Genomic DNA, 21646 nt, shown 5'->3' with positions numbered 1-21646 from the left:
CCCCACACTGTGCTGCTAAGCTGAGGAGTCACTGGGGCGAAGATAGGGAAGGGGGTGGGGGAGGCCAGGGAGGTGTTGGCAGAGAAGGAGCCTGGGTATTGTGGATCCCAGTTCTTCTCAGACTCTCTGTGGAGGGGGACCAGTTTCTTGTCCCCCCGGCCCCACCCGTAATCTGTAGCAGATGGATCTGTGACCCTGCTGTGTGTGACCAGCATGCAGGTCACGCCACGTGCGTCTGATAATGCCCAGCTGGTCTGTACCCTGTTCCTTGGGGCTTGTCCCGGGATTGCAGGCTCGAACGTCAGAACAGCGTGTAGTTGCTGTCAATGTGTCGAACACTCTTCCTCTGGGGTTCGTGGTTTATCTTGTTGTGGGTGGGCTCAGAGGAGTCACAGTGTAGGTCTGACCCCAGCACCACCCTCTTCTGGAGGGTTCCGAAGGACTTGGGGAGATACCTGACCACAGTAGCCTGGCCGGTGGGAGATCCCAGCCAGCAGGTGGAGAGGATTGCCATGGTGGGCAGGAGGCAGAGGGTGAGAGTGAGGATAAGAGTGGTGAGGGTGAGGGGGGACCGCCTAGAAAGAGGGGTCAGAGGTCTGGGGGGTGGAGGGGCATGGGTTGGGAGGTCTTCAGGGGCTACGTGGGGACCGTGATGAGCGGAGAGCAGGGGCCCGGCTAAAGAGAGCGGCCGGGCTCAACATCTGCTGGTGACACAGTGAGGACCGAGCAGTCAGTGGCACCAGGTCTTCTGATTTTCCAGAAGAAGCCGGAAATCCCTATGCTTTATATGAAAGTTTCTGCATTTAAAAGTTGACACCTAATTCAAAACCTTAAGAGCGCTGAGCAGACCAAAGCAGTGCAGCTCTGTGCTGCTGGTGTGCTCCCTCGTGGCGGCTGAGGCCAGGGTTCGCATCTCCTGGAGACAGTTTTGCTTTTGGGCACAGGGGGTGTTGCAGGGAAGGGCATTTCCAGTAGCCTTTGAAGGCGTGGAGATTGCCTGGTGCCAAGTGGGGGATGCTGCCCTTGGGGGCCCCTGATATTAGGACCCTCTCAAACCCTGGATGTTGGGAATTGAGACCGACCCACGTCTGCCCTGGGATGAGTGCCACGGCCATGCGGCTGTCCCTACTCGGCCCAAGCTCGGCTCCCACCGTCCGACCATCTGCTGGGGGGATGGGCCTGCGCTCGCGGGAGCTGCCAGCTGCCCAGGAGTGGGCAGGCGCCCTCCCCAGCCCGCCATCTGCTGAGTGCCTCTCTGGAAGGGAATTGCACTGTGCAGAACGCTGTGTGCATCAAGTCGTGGGGGACCTCAGTGTCTCCCGCCAGGAGACACAGCCCCAGCGCTTCGTCTGGGGTTGGGCTCTTTTACCAACTCTGTTTAAACCTCTTTGGTGTTCCAAGAGTGAGGGGCCAGCAGAGAGAAGGTTAGGGCTTTTCTTTATCCAGCAGAGAGACCAGATTTTTTGTATTCCTGGGGTCTTTCCTGAGAGCCTTGGCAGGGCTGCCCCTTCTCATGTTTCAAGTCTCAGCTCAGATGTCCTCAACTCAGAGACAGCGTCCCTGGCCGCCCAGCACATGCCGGCAGCCTCCCCGGTCCCCTCCTGTCTGTCCTCTGCTCGTTTCATCGTGGTACCCACCTCTCTCCGTGGTTACCGGTGTCCTGCTTTCCTTCTTGACTGTCCGTCTTCCCCTCTGTGTGGAGTGTTTTCCTGGCACACACTGGAAAGGGGAGACAGATGTACGTTTTTGATAGATATTGCCAATTTTCCTTCCAAAATAGGCTATTCCAATTGACACCTCAGCCAACAGCGGACATGACAGAGTCCATCCCCCCACCTCTTGGCTAACACGGAATGTTCTCAGTCTTTTGAATTTATATTAATAGGATGGGAGGAAAAATGATTTATTTGGCATTTCTTTGGTTTTTCACTAGATGAAGCATCTTTTCTAATGTTAATTGGTCATTTGTGTTTCTTCTATAAATTGTTTACAAGAATTGATATCTTTTATTTTTAATTGTGCTGGGGGGAATGGAAAAGAGCGGGTGGGGAAGTTCTCAGGAAAGAATTGTCATCTGGACAGACATCCCCCAAATGCTCTAGTTACACACCGAATCCGAAAGGAATCAGACTCCCTGGGAAGAACGTGCTCTAATAAGAGGGGTGTGTTCATAAGTTTCCATAATTGTTTATGAAGTTCTAGGCACCTCTGGAAGTCTCTACCACCGTTCCTGCTATCGGAGGCTGCCGGACCCCACAAGCCAGCGCTGACCAGTGGAACTTTTAGCAGTAGGGGGAATGTCCTGTATCTTCACTGCCCTGTATGGCCGCCACTGGCCTTATATGGCTGTTGAACCTGAAATGTGGCTAGTGAAAATGGGGGACTGTATTTTATTTCATTTTAATTGTATGTAAATGTGAATGGCCACATGTGGCTAGGGGCTTTCCTGCCCTCAGCGCGGACATAGGTCTCGGTTGGCCCCGATGTAAACTTTGCAGCATCTCACAGTGTGTGGATACTGGTTTGAGAAAATCTCCTCCTCGAGCGGGTAGGACTCTTCTGTCTGTAAGCCTGCCTGTCTGTACTCACATGTCTTTGGGTCGTTTTTCTCACCTTAGGTACTATTGTGGGTGTTGTTCTTTACACGGGCAGAGAACTCCGGAGTGTCATGAATACCTCCAATCCTCGAAGTAAGGTGCGTACAGAGTCACAGGATGTGTTTCCTTGCCAGAACTTTCTGACCTGATGTAGTTGGATGATTGGCGTTGGTGGGGTGAGAAGCTAGATTTAAAAACAGGAACCCCTGACAGTGTGACTTCATTTACACAGACTATCTTTTCACGTCCGTGTATGTGCAGAGGTACATGTGTATATATAGATACGTACGCACAGTACATGAATATGTGTTCGTATGTACAGGCAGCCTTTGGAGAGGTGATGGTTCTATTCCAGACCGCCATGTAAAGTGCGTATCACAACAAAGCAAGTTAAATGAATTTTTCGGTTTCCCAGTACGTTTAAAAGTTATGTTTACACTATCCTGTAGTCTGTTAAGTGTGCAGTAAAAGCATTATGTCAAAGAACCCAATGTACATACCTTATTGCTAAAAAATACTAACTTATCCTCTGGCAACACAGGGTTGCCACACACCTTCAATTTGTAAAAAACCTCAGTATCTGCTAAGCTCACGGCAGTTAAACAAGGACTGCTTGTAAATGAATACATAACGTTTTAAAAGCTTTTAAAATGAACTGACGAGTCCTTACTGTTTGCCACGTCTTGTGCGGCATCCTTCACTGCACCTCATTTAATCCTTACGCCAGCCTGTGAGCACAGGTGCTCTGCAGCCTCATCTTATAGAGGAGAAATGGCCTGAGAAGGACCACGCTCTGGCCAAGCTGTGTAGACCTGGCTTCACACCCACGCTGAGCTGCGGCGGCAGGGCAAGCGGAGTCAGCTCTGCAGTCTGCCTGATGGCCCTGTTACTGCTCCCTTCCCACCGGCACCCTCCCTCCCAGCTCCACCCCTCCCCCAGTTTCTTAGAGTCAGAATATTGCAGAGTGGTCTTCTTTGTCAATGCTGTGAACAGATGCCAGGCATTTCACCCTGCCATTACAACCCCCATGACGACCTTCGTTATTACAACTATAAATGTCACCTATTTGATGTTTTAGCTGTATCCGGGGCCATGTTTCTGCGAAGTGATGGGTTTCATGTGCTGGTTCCATTTTTAAAGAATATACATTAAAATAAGTATGTAGTCATTAAAATACTAACGTTCACGAATGCAGCACCTAAAAATCAGGGGCCACCAGTGGTGTGTGCCCTGAATTTCCAGGCCATAGGGAATTAGTGTGTGGTGCGCTGCGCAGAGTCGTAGGACTGAGTCATCTTACAGGTTGCCGTGTAGGATGGTAGAGGCCACGCAGTGCACAGCATCGCTGAAGGCAGCAGTAACCCACTTATGTGATTCCAAGGCTAAATCTAAATTCATTAAGAAAAAATCGAAATCGGATTCATTGAAGTCCCTTGGATGTCTGTCAGCCTGTGGAGCCCAGCGTTCTCACCCAAAGATGTGGGGATCCATGGAGCCCACGGTCTTGCCCGAGGTAGAGGTGTTCACGGGGGAAGGACCCGTTCTCCGGGCGGGCTGTGGGTTGCACCAGCGAATCACAAGCTTCGCCCTGTGCGCTGTCCCACAGATTGGCCTGTTTGACCTGGAAGTGAACTGTCTAACAAAGATCCTCTTCGGAGCTTTGGTGGTGGTGTCTCTGGTCATGGTCGCCCTCCAGCACTTCGCCGGACGTTGGTACCTACAGATCATCCGCTTCCTCCTTTTGTTTTCCAACATCATTCCCATCAGGTAAGCAGAGAACAAGCTTGTGTGTAAGTGCTGCGACCTTTGCTTCTCTCTCTTCATCCAAAGGTCATGGTTTTGCGGTTTTGAGAAGGAGCTGGGCCCTTTTGTAGAGTGATGACCAAGGACAGGCAGGGTCAGGAGTGTAGGCGGCGCTCTGGCCGGAGCACTGGATGGGCGCATTCCTCCCTGAACCATCCTTTCTGGAATTACTCTCTGCTCAAAAGATCTGGCCTTGCCCAGTGTCAGTGTACACTGGACATGCCATTTAGGTTTCATCTTATTTACCAGCCCCAGGAGGTTGGTGGTGACTGGTGGGAGTGCTGTGTTGGGAAGGATTCTGAGCCTGAGACAGGACTCACGGGGCTTGATTAGCAGTGGAAGCTTGGTGGCACATGCCAGACAATTGTTTGCCTAGCTCATTTGAAGGCTGAATAAATGGTTAAAAAAAAAAAAAAAAAAAAATATATATATATATATATATATACACACACACACACACACATATATATATAATAAAGTAATAGATGGTCATAGTAGAAAAAAAAATTCACAGTAGCCAAAGAATAAAATAAAAATCATCTCTAATCTCACAACTAAGTGAAAATTGCTGTTAATGTTTTGGGATATATGTTTTCTAGACGGCTTTCTATTTTAGAAAAAGGAGAATTTGCTCTACATAAGAATCCACTCCCACCCACCCCTTTTTTCCCTAACAAAAGTATGTGTTGCAGATAACTTTTCACATCAAATATACTTGCACACCGTCATTTATTAGAACTGCTGTAGTATGTATTCTATGCCTGATAATTTATTTAGACCCGTATTGTTGGATGCTTGTTTCTACTTTTTCCCCATAATAAATGATCAGTAAATAATTATAAAACAAGCCATATCTCTTTCCCTCAGACTTCTAGTGCTTATAATCTCTCTCTTACACTTGATCTATTGCCCTGTATTTTGTCCTGCCCTTTTGTGTATTTACATCATCCCAGCTAGACTTTGTCTTTTTCCGAAGGCAGAGATTGTGGTTTTGGTGCAACAACGTGACTAGAAGAAGGAGATTGAACCCCAGGCTAGTGTGCTCTGGATGATGGTTTCAAAGAATAAATAAGTCTAATTTACTGCTAACAAAAGAGTGTTTGTGCTGTAATGTTGTGTATAATTGTAGTCTTTAGAGTTCTGTCTACAACAACTGAAAATCGGTGCATTGAATCTGCATACGGGCCAGGGCTAGCCAGTGAAATAGTTAGCAATTTAATCAGTTTATAGGATTATGAATGAATTTGAAGATTTCTTTTTATTGTTTGCAATGAAATATTTAAAAATGAGTATAACGGGCTTCCCTGATGGCGCAGTGGCTGGGAGTCCGCCTGCCGATGCAGGGGACGCGGGTTCGTGCCCCGGTCCGGGAGGATCCCACATGCCGTGGAGCGGTTGGGCCCGTGAGCCGTGGCCGCTGGGCCTGCGCGTCTGGAGCCTATGCTCCGCAACGGGAGAGGCCACAGCAGTAAGAGGCCTGCGTACTGCAAAAAAAAACAAAAAAAAAACAAACAAAAAAAAATGAGTATAACACAGGGACTTCCCTGGTGGCGCAGTGGTTAAGAATCCGCCTGCCAATGCAGGGGACACAGGTTCGAGCCCTAGTCCGGGAAGATTCCACATGCCATGGAGCAACTAAGCCCGTGAGCCATAACTACTGAGCCTGTGCTCTAGAGCCCGCGAGCCACAACTACCGAAGCCCACGTGCCTAGAGCCCGTGCTCTGCAACAAGAGAAGCCACCGCAATGAGAAGCGAGTGCGCCACAGCTAAGGATAGCCCCTGCTCACCACGACTACAGAAAGCCCGTGTGCAGCAACAAAGAACCAACACAGCCAAAAATAAATAAATTAATTAATTAAAAAAAATGGGTATAGGACATAAAAAGGAATATTATTCAGCCTTAAAAAGGAAGGAAAAAAAAGGGAAGGGAATTCTGACACATGCTGCAACATGGATGAACCCTGAAAACATTATGCTAAGTGAAATAAGCCAGACACAAAAGAACAGATCATGTGTGACTCCACAGTACGAGACCCCCAGAGCAGTCAAATTCGTAGAGACAGAGAGTAGAATGGTGCTTGCTGGGGGCTGGAGAAGGGGAAATGGGGAACTGCTGTTTAATGGGTATAAAATTTCAGTGTAGGAAGATGAAAAGGTCCTGGAGATGGATGGTGATTATGGTCCCATGACGATGTGAACGTACTTGATATCATTGCACTGTACGCTCAAGATGCTTTAAATGGTAAATGTGATGTTCTGTATATTTTACCACAATGTAAACCATGAATAAGGTATCAAAAATACATTCGCTCAGAGGACTACTATTTTTTCTTTTTTTAAGTAAGGCTAAAACAACTACCTTTTCGATATTTTAAAAGTATCTTAAATTTTTATATTTTATTTTGGTCCGTAACAGAATCGCTTCATGGAAATTTGATAGTGGTGTTGAATCTGTGGATTCAGCCCCAGCAGTGTGCTTCTGCAGGGGGTGATTCCAGATGTTATGGCACAAACGATGTGCATTTAGAGTCCTTGTTGAGATACAGGCGGTCTTACGTTTATCCCGTTAACCTGTGTGCTCTGGTTTTCTGACAGTCTGCGTGTGAACCTGGACATGGGCAAGATCGTGTACAGCTGGGTGATTCGCAGGGACTCGAAGATCCCCGGGACCGTGGTTCGCTCCAGCACGATTCCCGAGCAGCTGGGGAGGATTTCCTACCTACTCACAGATAAGACCGGTGAGTTTCCTGTGGCCCTCGCAGGATTCAAGGTCGAAGAAGGTGCCTGGAATCTCTTTCTGGAGGTGTTAGAGATGCATGCTGCTGCGCTTTTATTTTCTTCATCTTTTGATGATGACAGACTATTTGGTGATGATGATGACGATAGCAGCACAGCCTTACTTCCTGCTAATTATGTACAAAAGCACCATTCTGGGTATTTATAGCCACTTACTTAATCCTCCCCCGGTGTTGGGAGTTCGGGGGTATTAAGTGACTTGGTGGTTAGGTGACTTGTCAGGAGCACATAGTGGCAGAAGCAGGCTTTGAACTCAGACAGTCTGGCTTCACGTCCTGACCTTGGAACCACACCTCAAAATACTGCTCCACAGTTTAACATCTGTCAAGTTACGAGGTTGTCGTAGTGGTTGAGAGCAAGTGTGGAGTGGGGAGACCTGGGTTTTAGCTTCCTCTCTACCATTCAGTGAGCATGGGATAAAAGAGAATCTATTGCAAAGATTCGGGAAATCAGAGCAAAACTAGGTTTCAGGAAGAAGAAGAACCAGGAAAGTTCTGGCTGTGTCAGCATCAGGACCCCTGGGATGGTCTCCTGACTTGACTCGACTCATCCTCTGTTGATATGCCCCTCTGCTCAAGGTTTAGATTCTTTCAAGATAGAATCTGATTGGCCTCGTGTATGTCACGTGCTGCCCTCTTGGCCAATGGAATGAGTCAGGCACCCTGATTGACGCTTCCTCTGGACCATCCCAGGGAATGAGGGTGATAATTCCCCCTGGAAACCTGGGGTTCTATTTTCAGAAGAAATTCTGGGATTCCAGGCTGACAAAATATCACAGGTGTCCAGCAGGAGCAGTGCTGAAACCAGTCTGTGACATATAGTAAACTCTCAGAAAAAAAGCCAAATAGCTACCATTACTGTTAATAACAATAAGAGCTCCAGGCTGTAGGCAGTTACTGATCTGTCTTGTGTTTCAGGAACTCTTACCCAGAATGAGATGGTTTTCAAACGGCTCCATCTAGGCACCGTGGCCTATGGCCTCGACTCAATGGATGAAGTACAAAGCCACATTTTTAGTATTTACACCCAGGTAAAGCCTTCTGTTTTGATACCCAAACAAGTTTTACATTTATTAACACCTATATTGAGAAGAAGTCATAATACCATATGATTCACTCATTAAAAGTGTACAGTTTGGTGTTTTTTTGTATACTCAGAGTTGTGTAACCATCACCACAGTCAATTTCATCTTCATCACCCCAAAAGGAAGCCCTGTACCCATGGACAGTCAGTCACTCCTCACTTCCCCCAACCCCACCTTTCCTTCCAAACCCCTGGCAACCACTAATGCTTCACGTTTTGAATAGACCTGCATTTGAGGTTTTTGCCCCATCTTCCTCATCCCCAGGGTTAATCTACTGAAATACTAATGGATACTGGGGAAAACATAAGAAAAAATTATTTGCTAGTAACTGGTGCCAGAAAGAACTTTGAGAACCTGATGGTTGGTTTTCCTTCAGGTTTACAAACATGCTTACTTTTTCCTTTTCCCCTGTTATGAGCCAAAACAGCATAATTAATGGGCTGCTTGTGACATAATCACGGTATAACCGATCAGCTTTAGTTCCTCATCTCTTTCCAACTCGGCAGTCTCATGGAAGAAATTATCAGAGATGATGGTCAACTTATCTGTTCCTGATTTTCCCCCCACTACAAGGTTTTTCAAAACCGGTCATTTTTTTTTTTAGAGAAAGGTATTACTTGTAAGTGTCCTAAGAGTCCTGTAAAATGAGACCAGCGGGTCCCCCACCTTGGCTGCTCATCAGAATTACTGGCGATGTTTTAAAAACAGAGTAAAAACAAAACAAAAGACATTAACTTGGGTCTGCTATCCTAGAGATTCTGACTCATTAAGAGGACAGGAGAGTCTGGGCTCCTGTGTTTTAAAAGAAAGATGACAGTGGGCTTCCCTGGTGGCGCAGTGGTTGAGAGTCCGCCTGCCGATGCAGGGGACGCGGGTTCGTGCCCTGGTCCGCGAAGATCCCACATGCCGCGGAGCGGCTGGGCCCGGAGCCTGTGCTCCGCAGTGGGAGAGGCCACAGCAGTGAGAGGCACGCGTACCGCAAAAAAACAAAAAAAGAAAGATGACAAAACAAACAAATCCCTTGGTAATTCTGAGACATACCCAGGGCTAAGATGGACTGCATTAGACCAGCTACATATCATGACACTTGTTTGGGGGCAATAGAATAAAAAGGCCATGTTTTGCTTAAATTTGTCCAAATAGATAATGATTCCATAGTCAGAAGGCCAATTAAAAATGTATTCTTGTGTAAGAGTTAGAGGTGGACTGTCTAAATGCTTTGTGATACAATTATAGTCTCAACATTTAATTTTCCGGAATGTTCGTTAGCCTGCACACCTGGATTTCCGGGGTATCTCCTGAAAATGGCAGGGGAGGGGATAGTGTGGAAGTGGGGGTGGATTTTAAGTGGAGAACAGTTTGTTTGATCCATGTCACGTCATCACCTGCTACCAGCCACGAAGCCCTTGTCATTCATTCTTCTAGGCTCCCTGTGTGGGCATCGTGGCTTGTCCCCAAATGGTCCATTGTCCTTCTTCAGAGGTGGACTTTAAGACTCTTAAAAAGTCACAAGGACTTGGTTGGACTGAGAGGAAAAGCCACAGTCAGCCCCTGGTTCCTTTCTCTCTCTCTGACCCGTCTTCCTCTGTGAGGTGACGTGGTGTCCATGCTGGGCTCTGTGTGTCACTCTCTAGGGGGTTCCGGTCTTATCCAGCTTCTGTCACCTTATTGAAGCTGATGCCTCCCATGTCTGTGTCAGCCCGGCCAGGAGCTTCACCCTGGAATACACCTGCATACCTGGCATCACTGCTTGTGGGTCACGAGGACGGTGCACCCACCATCCCGACATTTTTCCTGTACGCTTGCTTCTCTAAGCTGTTCTTGTTTTAGTAAGCACCACTCCCGTTTACCCTGTTAGCTCGGTCCAGGGATTTGGGAAGTGCCCCTGCTTCCTGCCCCGTGACCGCCTGCCTTCAGTCGTGGCCCTGCTCCCCCCAGATCACCTGTTTGGCCTTTCGTCTTCATCCCCTCTCGCTCTCTAGACAGGAACTACACTCTCCCTTGCCTGCCTGTCTGCAGTGACCCCCCTGCAGGCTTTCCCTGTTTCCCTCCTGGGAGCACAGGATCACCCTCGTACTGGCAGCTCCCTCGCAGGGTCTGAGGCTTCCACGTGGTCCAGCAAGGCCTGCATCCCCTGCTGCCACCTCTCCCGCTGTTCGCTCTCTCCTCCCGCTCACCCCGTTACGCCCCTGCCGGCAGCATTCAGGGCAAGGTGAGCAGCCTCGTTTCTGTGTCTGGGAATATTCTTCCCTCTGAACCGTCGGTCCCAGTGCCTCTCGGGCCCCTCTTGAGGGGCCAGTGTGTGGATCGTAATGCTTCTCAGCACCTGGCTGAACCCCGCCTGCCTCTCAGCCCTGTCTCAGTGGTGCTGGCTGCCGACGGTCACGGTACACAGCTTCGTAGACCTTGGGGTGCACCCCGGCAGGAGGCACACCCCTGCCTATGCTGGTGGTATTTTTTATTTTTTATTTTTTTTTGCACTACGCGGGCCTCTCACTGTTGTGGCCTCTCCCTTTGCGGAGCACAGGCTCCGGACGCGCAGGCTCAGCGGCCATGGCTCACGGGGCCCAGCCACTCCGCGGCATGTGAGATCTTCCCGGACCAGGGCACGAACCTGTGTCCCCTGCATCAGCAGGCGGACTCTCAACCACTGCGCCCCCAGGGAAGTGCACTGCTGGTGGTATTTTTAAGGGCTTGTGGTATTGACAGAAGCCGTCCTTTCTCAGGATATTTGTGTAGTTCAGCTTTTGTAGCCCATTTTTGGTTTAGCACAGATAACACTGTGTAAAGTCTTAAAAGTTCTTACCGTGAACTCCTTTTTTTTTTTTTAGTTTTTATTTATTTATTTAATTTTTGGCTGCTTTGGGTCTTTGTTGCTGCGCACGGGCTTTCTCTAGTCGTGGCGAGCCGGGGCTACTCTCCGTTGTGGTGCGCGGGTTTCTCATTGCAGTGCCTTTTCTTGCTGCAGAGCACTGGCTCTAGGCTTGCGGGCTTCGGTAGTTGTGGCATGCAGGCTCAGTAGTTGTGGCTCGTGGGGCCTAGAGCGCAGGCTCAGTAGTTGTGGCGCATCGGCTTAGTTGCTCTGCGGCATGTGGGATCTTCCCTGACCAGGGATCGAACCTGTGTCCCCTGCATTGGCAGGCAGATTCTTAACCACTGTGCCACTAGGGAAGTCCTTAACATGGACTCTTAACTCATCACCCTTCCTCAGCGGAAGCTCGTAAATGGATTTGCCCGTCCCGGCCTTGGGTTTAAAGTAGCTGAGTGTGATGGGGAAAGACCGAGGCTGGTGTGCACACTCCACCCCCTGAGGCCACGTGCATCCTTCTCTCGGGATATCGAAAAGCCCTGCGGTAAACACATGACTACTTTTATGATGACAAGTACGAAGGCTCTCCTGTGGTTTTTAAACAGCTTTATTGAGGTATAACATACATACCGTAAAATTCAGCCATGTTAACTGTAGTATTCAGTGATTTTTTTAGGTAAATTTACAAAGTTGTGGAACCATCCCCACAATCCAGTGTTAGACCACCACCCCAGATGATTCTCCCGAGCCCACTGCAGCCATTCATCTGACTTTTAGAGTTTAATAATAGGATGTTATAACAGTGTCTCCTAAGGTAGAGTATTTGGAACTCCTGGCTCAGATCGCTAGGGACAGAGACAGAATCTCTAGGAGTGGTGCGTGGACCTACAGTTTTAACAAGTGAACCAGGTGATTCCAAAGTAAAACAGAGTTTGAGAATAGCTACTGCACATCTGAGGTTCGTCCTTATTTTTCAGAATGTCCGTGTCTAAATTTGTGGACTCCAAAACAGAGTTTGCCAGGAGACCCATTGAGGTGCAGGAGGAAAAGATTAGAATGTCTATTCACATTTCATTTTCATCTTCAAAATTACAGCAAAATTTAAACTTTACTAATAGCTTTAAGATTGACCCTGGGACCCCCACTCCATATATCAGATGAACTCTTATCAGGCACAGTCCTTGAGGTGTCCTGCGAAAGGAGTTGGAATTCTGCGATTGTTTATTTTCAGAACATTGAAATTCAGATTGTCTTTTATGAGTGTCCAGGTGACTGGTTTTAGGGATGTTATTTAACTAAAGTAATCTCGTAAGGAGGAAAGAGGGCAGGTGGCTTTACAAGATTCCTGCAGGGAAACTCCAGACGATCAATACAAGCCCAAGTAAACCACAAGGAAATGGCCAACACATTATGAGATAAACCCATGACAGGCTAAGGAGATGTGATGATTTTTCCTCTGCCTTATTCACTTACTTATTGGCACCTTTGAAAAACTGAGAGAGAATTCACAAACCATAACATTTACCCATTAAGTGTACAGGTCAGCGTTTTTTAGTATATTCTCAACATGGTGCAGTCGTCACTGCTATCTCATTTCAGAATGTTTTCACCAACCCAAAGAGGGACCCCCCGATCTCTTAAGACTCCCACCCCTACCCCAGCCCCTGGCACCCACCCGTCTACTATTTGTGTCTGTGGTTTGCCTGTTCTGGACATTTCAGATGAAGGGGATCAATCAGTACCTTTGGCACCTGGCTTATTTCACGTGGCATGGCATCCCCAAGGTTGCAGCACGTGTCAGCGCTTCATGCCCCTCATGACAGATATGACAGTTTGAATCTATAATTTTAAATAAGTTACATAATGATAATTTAAAATTTATCATTCTCAGTGCCCCTTACCCTGAGTATATGTTATTTTGAGGTGTCAGCTAATTCTGTGAAATAAGCTGTTTTCATTTTTATCATATCATTTTAGAATTTTTTTGTTGTTTCCTAATGCACAGTACAATATTTATACAATTTAAATATACACGTGTGGAAGGTACTTAAATTTTTTCTCAACACGTTCAAAGTATTTTGAGACGAATATTCTTTATTACCTGGAATATGTAGTCATCTATTTTATTTTACTCCCCTCAGCAAGTGGAAATATCTTTAACTTTTATTAATATATGTATCTGAACAAAAATGGATGAGTGTGGGAAGTGGGGGGCTCGTGGTGTGCTGTGTCAGAGAAGCCCAAGACCAAGAGCGCTCTTCTAGGCTGTTTTGTACATGTGAATTCTTATTTTTCAAAAAAACATAGTTCACAGTATTTCACGTATTTTGATCTGTGAACTGTGATTTTTCACTTAACGTTTTGTCTCTGATATTGTTTTAGTATTTGTTAGAGTTGGAATTTACTGAGCATTTTTTTCCTCTTCTTTTTAATGAGTGTGTTGGTGAATGTGTGCGTTTGTGGTTTACTTTCCTGCACAAGGTATATACACACAGGATGCATTCGGTTGGCAGTGCTTGCTGTGTCCCAGATAGTGTCCCTCTTGCTTTCTGCATCCATAGGAAACAGAGAAGGTTACGTTTTCTCGAGGAAGAATTTTTTGTGTTGTGTTTTTCTCTGGGACACAGAGCTTACTTTGTTTTTTACTGATTTAAAAAATTCCTAATACTTTCTTAGGGTACATTTTTTTTTTTCCTGCAGAAAAAATAAACAACATGGATAAGTACAAATAAAAAACACTGAAATCACCTGTATTCACATCACTCAGTGATAGCCAGTGTTAACACCTGGGTGTATAAAATGCCAAGCTATTTCTCTGCCTTTGTGTCTGTGGAGACGTGTACTTTTGTTTCTCTCTCTCTCTCTTCCTTTTTTTCTTTTCAACAAGAAGGCATCAGATTTTTGTAATTCTTTTGAACTAGAGTTGAGCATCAAAACTGTAAAGTTTAAAAATATGTATATATGCCTGGGCCCTACTCTGTTCTTTAAGTGTCAGGGGCCCAAGCGTGTATATATATATATATATATATATATATATATATATATATACTTCTTAAAATCTTTACTGGTTATTCAGAGAGGCATTTCTGGTTAAGAACCACTGTTGGAATAACACTGTCCAGCTTCTTTCTTTTCATGTATGTCATGATTATGATCCTTTTTAATGGTTTTATAATAGGGCCAGGACTAGGTAGGGTTAAGGAGAGTGAGGCATGCACCCAGGGAGCAAAGCTTATCGAGATGGCAAGAAAACACCGTCATCAAGACAAATCATACTGTAATGCAGTACTTAAAAAACTCAAAATTCATGCGAAAAATCCAAATGTTAAATTGACAGTATCCAATTCAGCATTCGCACAGTTTGGCCTCACCATCCTAACCCCGGTTTTACGGTGGCAGTGGCTTCATGTTGGGTTCTCAGCCTTGGCATATTGACATCTGGGCTGGATAATTTTTTGCTGTGGGGACCACCCTGTGCACTGTAGGGTGTTCAGCAGCATCCTTGCCCTCTACCATCTCGATGCCTGTAGCATACTCCCCCGGCACCTGCTTTGTCACACCCTCGAGTATCTCCAGACGCTGCCCAGTGGGGGGCAAAGTCTCCCGAGTTGAGAACCCCTGTGTAAATACATGGTTCAGTTTCAACGAATTGAAATCTGTTGCCTCTGTCGTGCGGAAAGCTGTGTACTGTTAAGCAGTAAACGTTGTGTTGTGTTTATGCAGTCACTTAGCGTGTAAGACAGTTGATTCACTTGGAAGTGGTAGCTCTAAGCCTGTCTCTGTGGAGGTGGACCTTTGAGGTTAATGAGTTACCAGCTCTGAGCTCAATTTGGGGAGTGAAGGGGGCCTATTGAAACAGGAATTCCTTCTCTTCAATAGTGTATTTTTACCAGTTGCAACCCATCCATCATATCTGGTAACGTTATGAGTGTTCGTAAGGGGTGATGTTTTCATTGCATTTGGAAAGAAAATTGATATTCATGGTGACTCGGCATTTAATTTCTGTATTACTGTTTCCTGAAATACAGGCTGGAGTTCTCATTGGGAAATGTCCCTGCCATGGATTATTAATGAGAAATAGAGGCCTGTTTTTTTCACTGAATCTCCATATCTCATTTGTTGGCTGGGCTGCCCTAGGATGACCAAAACATCACAAGGTGCGAGATATCCACCGAAGGGCCCAAGTCAGAGGCCTTTGTATACGGAGATCTTGATTCTTCACCCAACTTCTGACCTCACATGGGGCTATTTTGCCCTCCCTCCTTAAGAGGGCCAGTGGTTCCCCCCCAGGGAAAAAAGAGTTGTAACCTGTCTCTGTGGATACCACATCTGTTTTTATTTTCCCCTGGTATTTTTTAAGTAAGAAGAAATGTGTGTAGGTTAAAGGGCCTATGGGGAGGAGGCTAGAGATAAACACTGTACAATGTGAAACTCTTCCATATGGGGAATGTGAGGATGTTTGAGGACTGGGCCTCAATACGAATACTAGCTGAGCTCCTGGTAATTACCAGTGCCTTCATGATATATGTGGATTGCCATTTGGTGTGTGGACAAGCCTTTTATTTGCAAATTAAAAGAATTTCAGAATCAATGGTTATGACCCCTCTTCCCTGAAGCAGTAGGAAAGTGGGATAAGTATCAGTTTAAGAGAGAGAGAAATGAACGTGGAGATAGTAAACCACTCTGCCTGTGATGTTGGTCCAGTTCAATCACCATCATTTTCTAGTTTGTTGTCAAATGGTTCCCTGATCTGAGAGTGAGGTCTTTGCAAAACTCTGGGCTGTTTCTCTCTTTTGCCTTGCCCTAGTGTGGTTTCACCTGGAATGCAAAACCCCAAAGCTCTGTGTTATCCCACATTTGAGATATGAGTGGAAATACTTGACTTCTGTAGACAGAATCAGATTGCTTATAAAATCCGAAGGTTTGTGGAAGATGCCCTGAACTCAGCCTTTCATTCAAATCCACTGTTAACTAAAACTTGCCAGCCAGAGCAATTACTTTGTCAAAGGTCTTGTTATTGCTCCTAATGTTAAGTAATAATTTGGTCCAGGTGCTGGGGAATGTGGGCAAAAAAATGAAGACATGCATCCATGGCTAGAACATAAATTACAGAGTTTAGAAAAAATGTTCTCGATTTAGTCTCTCCCGGAGAGGGAACCTTTCTGTAAATCTTCAGTCCTCGTTATAATTTTAAAGTTAAATTCTTTATGATTAAAAGCACTTGGCAAATAATGATTCATTTAAACTGTAGTTCTGATATATTACTCTAATTATTGTTACCATGCCGTGCCCTTTGGCCTGGAAGTGAAACTCGTGTCCTCTTGACACCAGAGGTTAACAGAGCAGGAAGCCGGAGCAGTGTGTGTGCCTGCATGACCAGAATAATTTAGTAATTGTCTAATTACCTGAGGAGTATAATGCCACTGCTAAAAATAGTATTAAAAAATTAAATGAAAGTCGTTTTCTTGTTTCTCATAACCCATCTGTTCTCCATTTTGGGCAACCATGTGTTCATGGGTATGAAACGTGATTCATTCTAAAAGATCGGATGGCTTCTGCTCTGTTGGATAAAATATGTTTTTAATGGAACACAGCATTCAGTAACTTCACAAACATCTCCAGCTTCCGAGACTCAGTTGTAGAGGCAGGAAGACTATTGTAGGTCTTTTGTCCTAAACTGTGACTTAAAATCTGGAACTGATGTTGGTCGATTTTGATATTTATTTCTTCTTAGAAATGGAAAAAAAGTTCATGACAAATGAGGACTTCTAACCAGTATCTTAGGAATATTAAGTTGTTCATTTGTTCAACAAATATCTGTTGCTAGTTACAACGGCCCTTGGTACTAGAATTCAATAGACAAGCTCTCTGTTCTCATGGTCTAACGGGAGAATTATCAGGTAAAGGATTCAGTTTTAGCCAGTGGAGACAATAACACACATGGTAATGTAGAAGCATGGCTCCCAGTGGGGTGGGCACAGGGGGCAGCATGGATTAAGGGGCTCAGGGGAGGTGACTTTGAGAAGGAAACATTGAATGGAGACCTGAATGATGAGGTGGAGTGAGCTAGCTCTGCAGGGATGTGGGAAACAGTGTTCTAGGAAGTGGGTCCCGTAAGTGCAAAGGCCCTGAGGCAGGAAGGAGGTTGGACAGAGAGGCTAATCAGGTGGGTCATGGGAGGGCACCTGAGTGTTTTTTATTGAACACTAACTCATAGACTGTTGACAAGTGGTCTCTCTCTAGTGGTCTTAATTTTTTATTGTATTTTAAGGCAGTAGAACCCCTTTATTCAAAGCTAGGCCTTCATGGTACCCGGTGTGTAACAGAGATGGGTATGGGGTTGCTTGTCCTCCACGTTTGATGGTGCTGAGTGGGTTTCTCGGGATTTCTCTACTCAGCACGTGGCGTGAAAAGCACCCCCTAGCCCACTCCTCCCATTTGCGGGAAAAGGGCAGATGCCACTTGCTCAAGGTCACACAGCTGTTCACACCCACCCGAGAAGCAGGCTCAGATTTCTCAGCCTTCAGTACTCTTTTTACCTTGTTGCTCAAAACCTTTTCCCCACCTTAACCCATTAGGAGGCCAAGCTGTGTGTTGAAAGGTATGAATGAAGGAACGGATGAGGGCTGTGTAAGCAACAGAACTGCTTCTTAGACAAGAGTTAGGGTCCATGGCCAGTGTGGAAGGCAAAGCTTGAGTACATTTAAGTTTACTCTTGAAATCTACCCTCAGTGGACTTCTAGGTACCATTTTGCAGTGTGTCCAGCCAGCCAGGCTTCTTTCTGGTTGTTACTGATATGCTCCCCGGACCTGCCCTTGGTTGCTCGTTACCCCCTAGAGTCCCCATCCATACTGTTGAATTCATTTTTTAAAAAAATTTATTGATTTTTGGCTGTGTTCGGTCTTCGTTGCTGCGCGTGGGCTTTTCTCTCTAGTTGCGGCGGGCGGGGGCTACTCTTTGTTGCGATGTGTGAGCTTCTCCTTGCGGTGGCTTCTCTTGTTGCGGAGCACGGGCTCTAGGCACGTGGGCTTTAGTAGTTGTGGCGCATGGGCTTGGTTGCTCCGCGGCATGTGGGATCTTCCTGGACCTGAGATCGAACCCGTGTCCCCTGCATTGGCAGGCGGATTCTTAACCACTGCACCACCAGGGAAGCCCCCTGTCTTCAATTTTAAACTGAGAGGAATGTCCATTTAAAACAGCAGTTCTAAACCGGGCATGATTTTGGTCTCCATGGGCAATTGGCAACATCTGAAGACAGTATTGTTCTCCTGTTGCAACTGGGGGTTGCGTCTGGCATCTAGTAGATGGAGGCCAGAGAAGCTGCTAGCCATCCCACTGTGCATAGGACTCTCCCCCTGCCGCCAGCCCCAACGGAGAATTATCTCCCTCAGATGTCAGCAGTGCCGAGGTCCGGACGCCCTGGTCTGAAGCAGCCACATCACTTGAAGTGTAATGTTGCCCCACTTGGTCAGAGGCCCCCAGCACCACCCAAAGGAAGGCGCGTTCCCAGGTCCCCAGGTAGCATCACCCACATTCACCAAGCTGTCGTTTTTTTCCTCGATTTATTTTGCATTTTTGTTTTTGGCTGAACGCCCATGACCGGATCCCTGACTCGCACGCCCTCATGGCAGTGTTACTGGAGATACCCCCAGAGTGACGTGTGTTAGAGCAGCTGAAAGAGAAGCAGCGACTCCGCAGGGTCGTTCTTCTTCCTTCTCAAGGTCCTTCCGTGTCTCTGGTCATCTTCCTCGTTGGTTTCCTCTTCTCCTAGCAATCCCAGGACCCGCCCGCTCAGAAGGGCCCCGCGCTCACCACCAAGGTGCGGCGGACCATGGGCACCCGCGTGCACGAAGCCGTCAAGGCCATCGCGCTGTGCCACAACGTCACCCCCGTGTACGAGTCCAGCGGTGTCACCGACCAGGCCGAGGCGGAGAAGCAGTACGAGGACTCCTGCCGTGTGTACCAGGCGTCCAGCCCGGACGAGGTAAGCCCCGGCATGCAGGATGCCCTGCCCATTTCCCACCTGCTCCAGGTGGGGCCACCTGTCAGGGCAGCAGGTTCCGGGGCGATGCTGGGCCGCTAGGGAAACAGGCTGGCAAATGCCTGCAGCCCTTGATCTTCCTCTAGAAGGAGTAGCCTTGGACTTGAGATACATCCTGAGTCAGGAAGCAGCGAGAGATCTTGTTTGTGGTTCAGACGGGCAGTGCATAAGGGGCACAGGTCCCATGAAACCACATTCCTTTTTTAAAAAACAGCTTAATTAGGATATAATACACATACCATACAATCGCCCGTGTGACAGATACATACAGGTCAGTGGTTTTTTTAAATAGTATATTCACGGAGTTATGCAACCATTACCACAGTCGATTTTAGAATCGATTTTTGTGACACTTTTGTCAACCCAAAAGGAAGCACTCCGTGCCTGTATTCCCATAGACTCCCACCCTCCCTCCCTCCAGCCCCTGGCAACCACTGATCTACTTTCTCTCTCTGTAGATTTGCCTGTTCTGGACATTTCATACAAGTGGAAAGACACACACACATTTGGCGTCTCACCTCTTTCACTTAGCGTGTATTTTCAGGATTCATCCACGTGGTAGCGTGTGTCTATATTCATGCCTGTTTATGGATGAACAATATTCCATTGAAGGGATAATACTGTGTTTTGTTTATCCAGTCTTTGGTTGATGAACATTTGGACTGTTGATACATTTTCTATGTGTGTATATATATATATATATACACATATATATATATATATGTGTGTGTGTATTTTCTTTGGGGGGCTATTGTGCTATGAACACGTGTCCAGGTTTTTGCGCAGACATATGTGTTCATTTCTCTTGGTGTACGTGTAGGAGAGGGATTGCTGGGTCACGTTAAATTTATGTTTAGCCTTTTGAGAAACTGCCACACTGTTTTCTGAAGTGGCTGTGCCGTTTTAAATTCCCACCTGCAAGGTATGAGGGCTCTAGTTTCTCTGCATCTTAGCCGACACTTGTCATCGTCCCTCCTTTTGATTCTCGCCGATCTAGTGAGTGTGAAGTGAAATCTCATTGTGGTTTTGATTTGTGTTTCTGATACCAAAGGTTAATAATGTTGATAACGTTGAGCATCTTTTTATGTGCTTATTGGCCCCTTTATGTATCTTCCTTGGAGAAATGTCTATCCAGGCCCTCTGCCCACTTTTAATTGTGTTATGTGTCTTTTTGTTATTGAGTTGTAAGAGTTCTTTATGTATTTGAGATAAAAGCCTCCTGTCAGATATATGATTTCCAAATATTTTCTCCCATTCTGTCTTTTTGTTTGTTTCTTTGTTTGTTTGCGGTACGCGGGCCTCTCACTGTTGTGGCCTCTCCCGTTGCGGAGCACAGGCTCCGGACGCGCAGGCTCAGCGGGCGTGGCTCACGGGCCCAGCTGCTCCGCGGCATGTGGGATCTTCCCGGACCGGGGCACGAACCCGCGTCCCCTGCATCGGCAGGCGGACTCTCAACCACTGCGCCACCAGGGAAGCCCCCATTCTATCTTTTATGTTCTCGATGGTGTCCTTTGAAACGTGGACGTTTTAAATGTTGATAAAGTCTAGTAAGCCGCATATTTTTGTATCTAAGCATCAACTCTTGCTAAAGCTGAAAGGATTCGTGTAATTCTGTGTTCAAGAGCATAGGACCTGGTAATACAGTTGCCTGTGTAGTGTTTTCTGTAAGAAGCCCCTAACTGCTTTTTCTCTCAGGGTGCCATATGATAGGAACGCCTTTTGTGTAGGTGTAGGCAGAGCACTCCCTGGCCCAGCATGAAAATGGTATCATGTCCTTTGCCCCCTGACTTGAGTGTAGTTAAGACACAGTCCGTGTTTTACTAGTCTGTTAACATTTTGTTTTTTTTCTTTCCAGTCTTCCTTCCTTTTTTCTTTCCTTAAAAAAAACTTTTATTCTGATTATGGAAGCAATTTTTTGTAGTGTGGAAAATTTGGAAATTTCAGAAGAATATAAAGAGGGAAATGGGTTATTTTCAACTTCACTCATAAAAGATAACAATAGGTAACTTCCCTTGAGTATTTGGTACACATCAGGTCCTATTTGACGTACTGTGTATTATTCATTAAATCTTCCCAGCAACTAAGAGGTACTATGATTATCCCCGTTTTCAGAAGAGAAAGGTCAAGGACAGAGAGATTAAATACTTAGCCTGAAGTTCCTAGTTTTTTGGTTTTTTTTTAAGAGTTCAAAGTATAGTGGCTTTTCTTTTCTCTTATTATTTTTTAATTGAAGTATAGTTGATTTACAATATTATATTAGTTTCAGGAGTACAGCAGAGTGATTTGATATTTTTAGAGATTATACTCCATATAAAGTTATTATAAAATATTGGCTATATTCCCTGTGCTGTACATTACATTTTTACATCTTCCCTGGATTTTTTTTTTTAGACTTTTTAATTTTGAAATACTTTCAGATTTTTGGAAAAGTTGTAAAATGAACGCAAAGAAGTCCCCTTTACCAACACTTTACTCAGATTCTTCAAATGTGAACACGTCTCTGCTTTTGCTTCC

General features: G+C 46.1%; 1 protein-coding gene across 13 annotated transcripts in view; it reads left to right on the top strand.

Moving 5' to 3' along the window:
• The window catches only part of ATP9A (ATPase phospholipid transporting 9A (putative)), a 136865-nt gene that overhangs the window by 61875 nt on the left and 53344 nt on the right, over positions 1-21646 (top strand). For 12 of the 13 annotated variants that reach the window (XR_004522009.2, XR_002178091.3, XR_012326398.1 and 9 more), the window contains 5 exons: positions 2619-2695; positions 4204-4364; positions 6997-7139; positions 8115-8227; positions 18863-19075. Coding sequence is in view for 7 of the 13 variants with exons in the window: in XM_073793106.1 (XP_073649207.1) it covers positions 2619-2695; positions 4204-4364; positions 6997-7139; positions 8115-8227; positions 18863-19075 (707 nt within the window). In the remaining 6 variants the exon portion in view is untranslated. The remainder of the gene's footprint in view (positions 1-2618; positions 2696-4203; positions 4365-6996; positions 7140-8114; positions 8228-18862; positions 19076-21646) is intronic. The other variant, XM_033839431.2, reaches the window with a different exon arrangement.

This window comes from Tursiops truncatus, chromosome 15 (assembly GCF_011762595.2).
Source record: "Tursiops truncatus isolate mTurTru1 chromosome 15, mTurTru1.mat.Y, whole genome shotgun sequence".
NCBI classification, from domain to species: domain Eukaryota; kingdom Metazoa; phylum Chordata; class Mammalia; order Artiodactyla; family Delphinidae; genus Tursiops; species Tursiops truncatus.
This window is presented reverse-complemented; position numbering and strand designations above follow the sequence as displayed.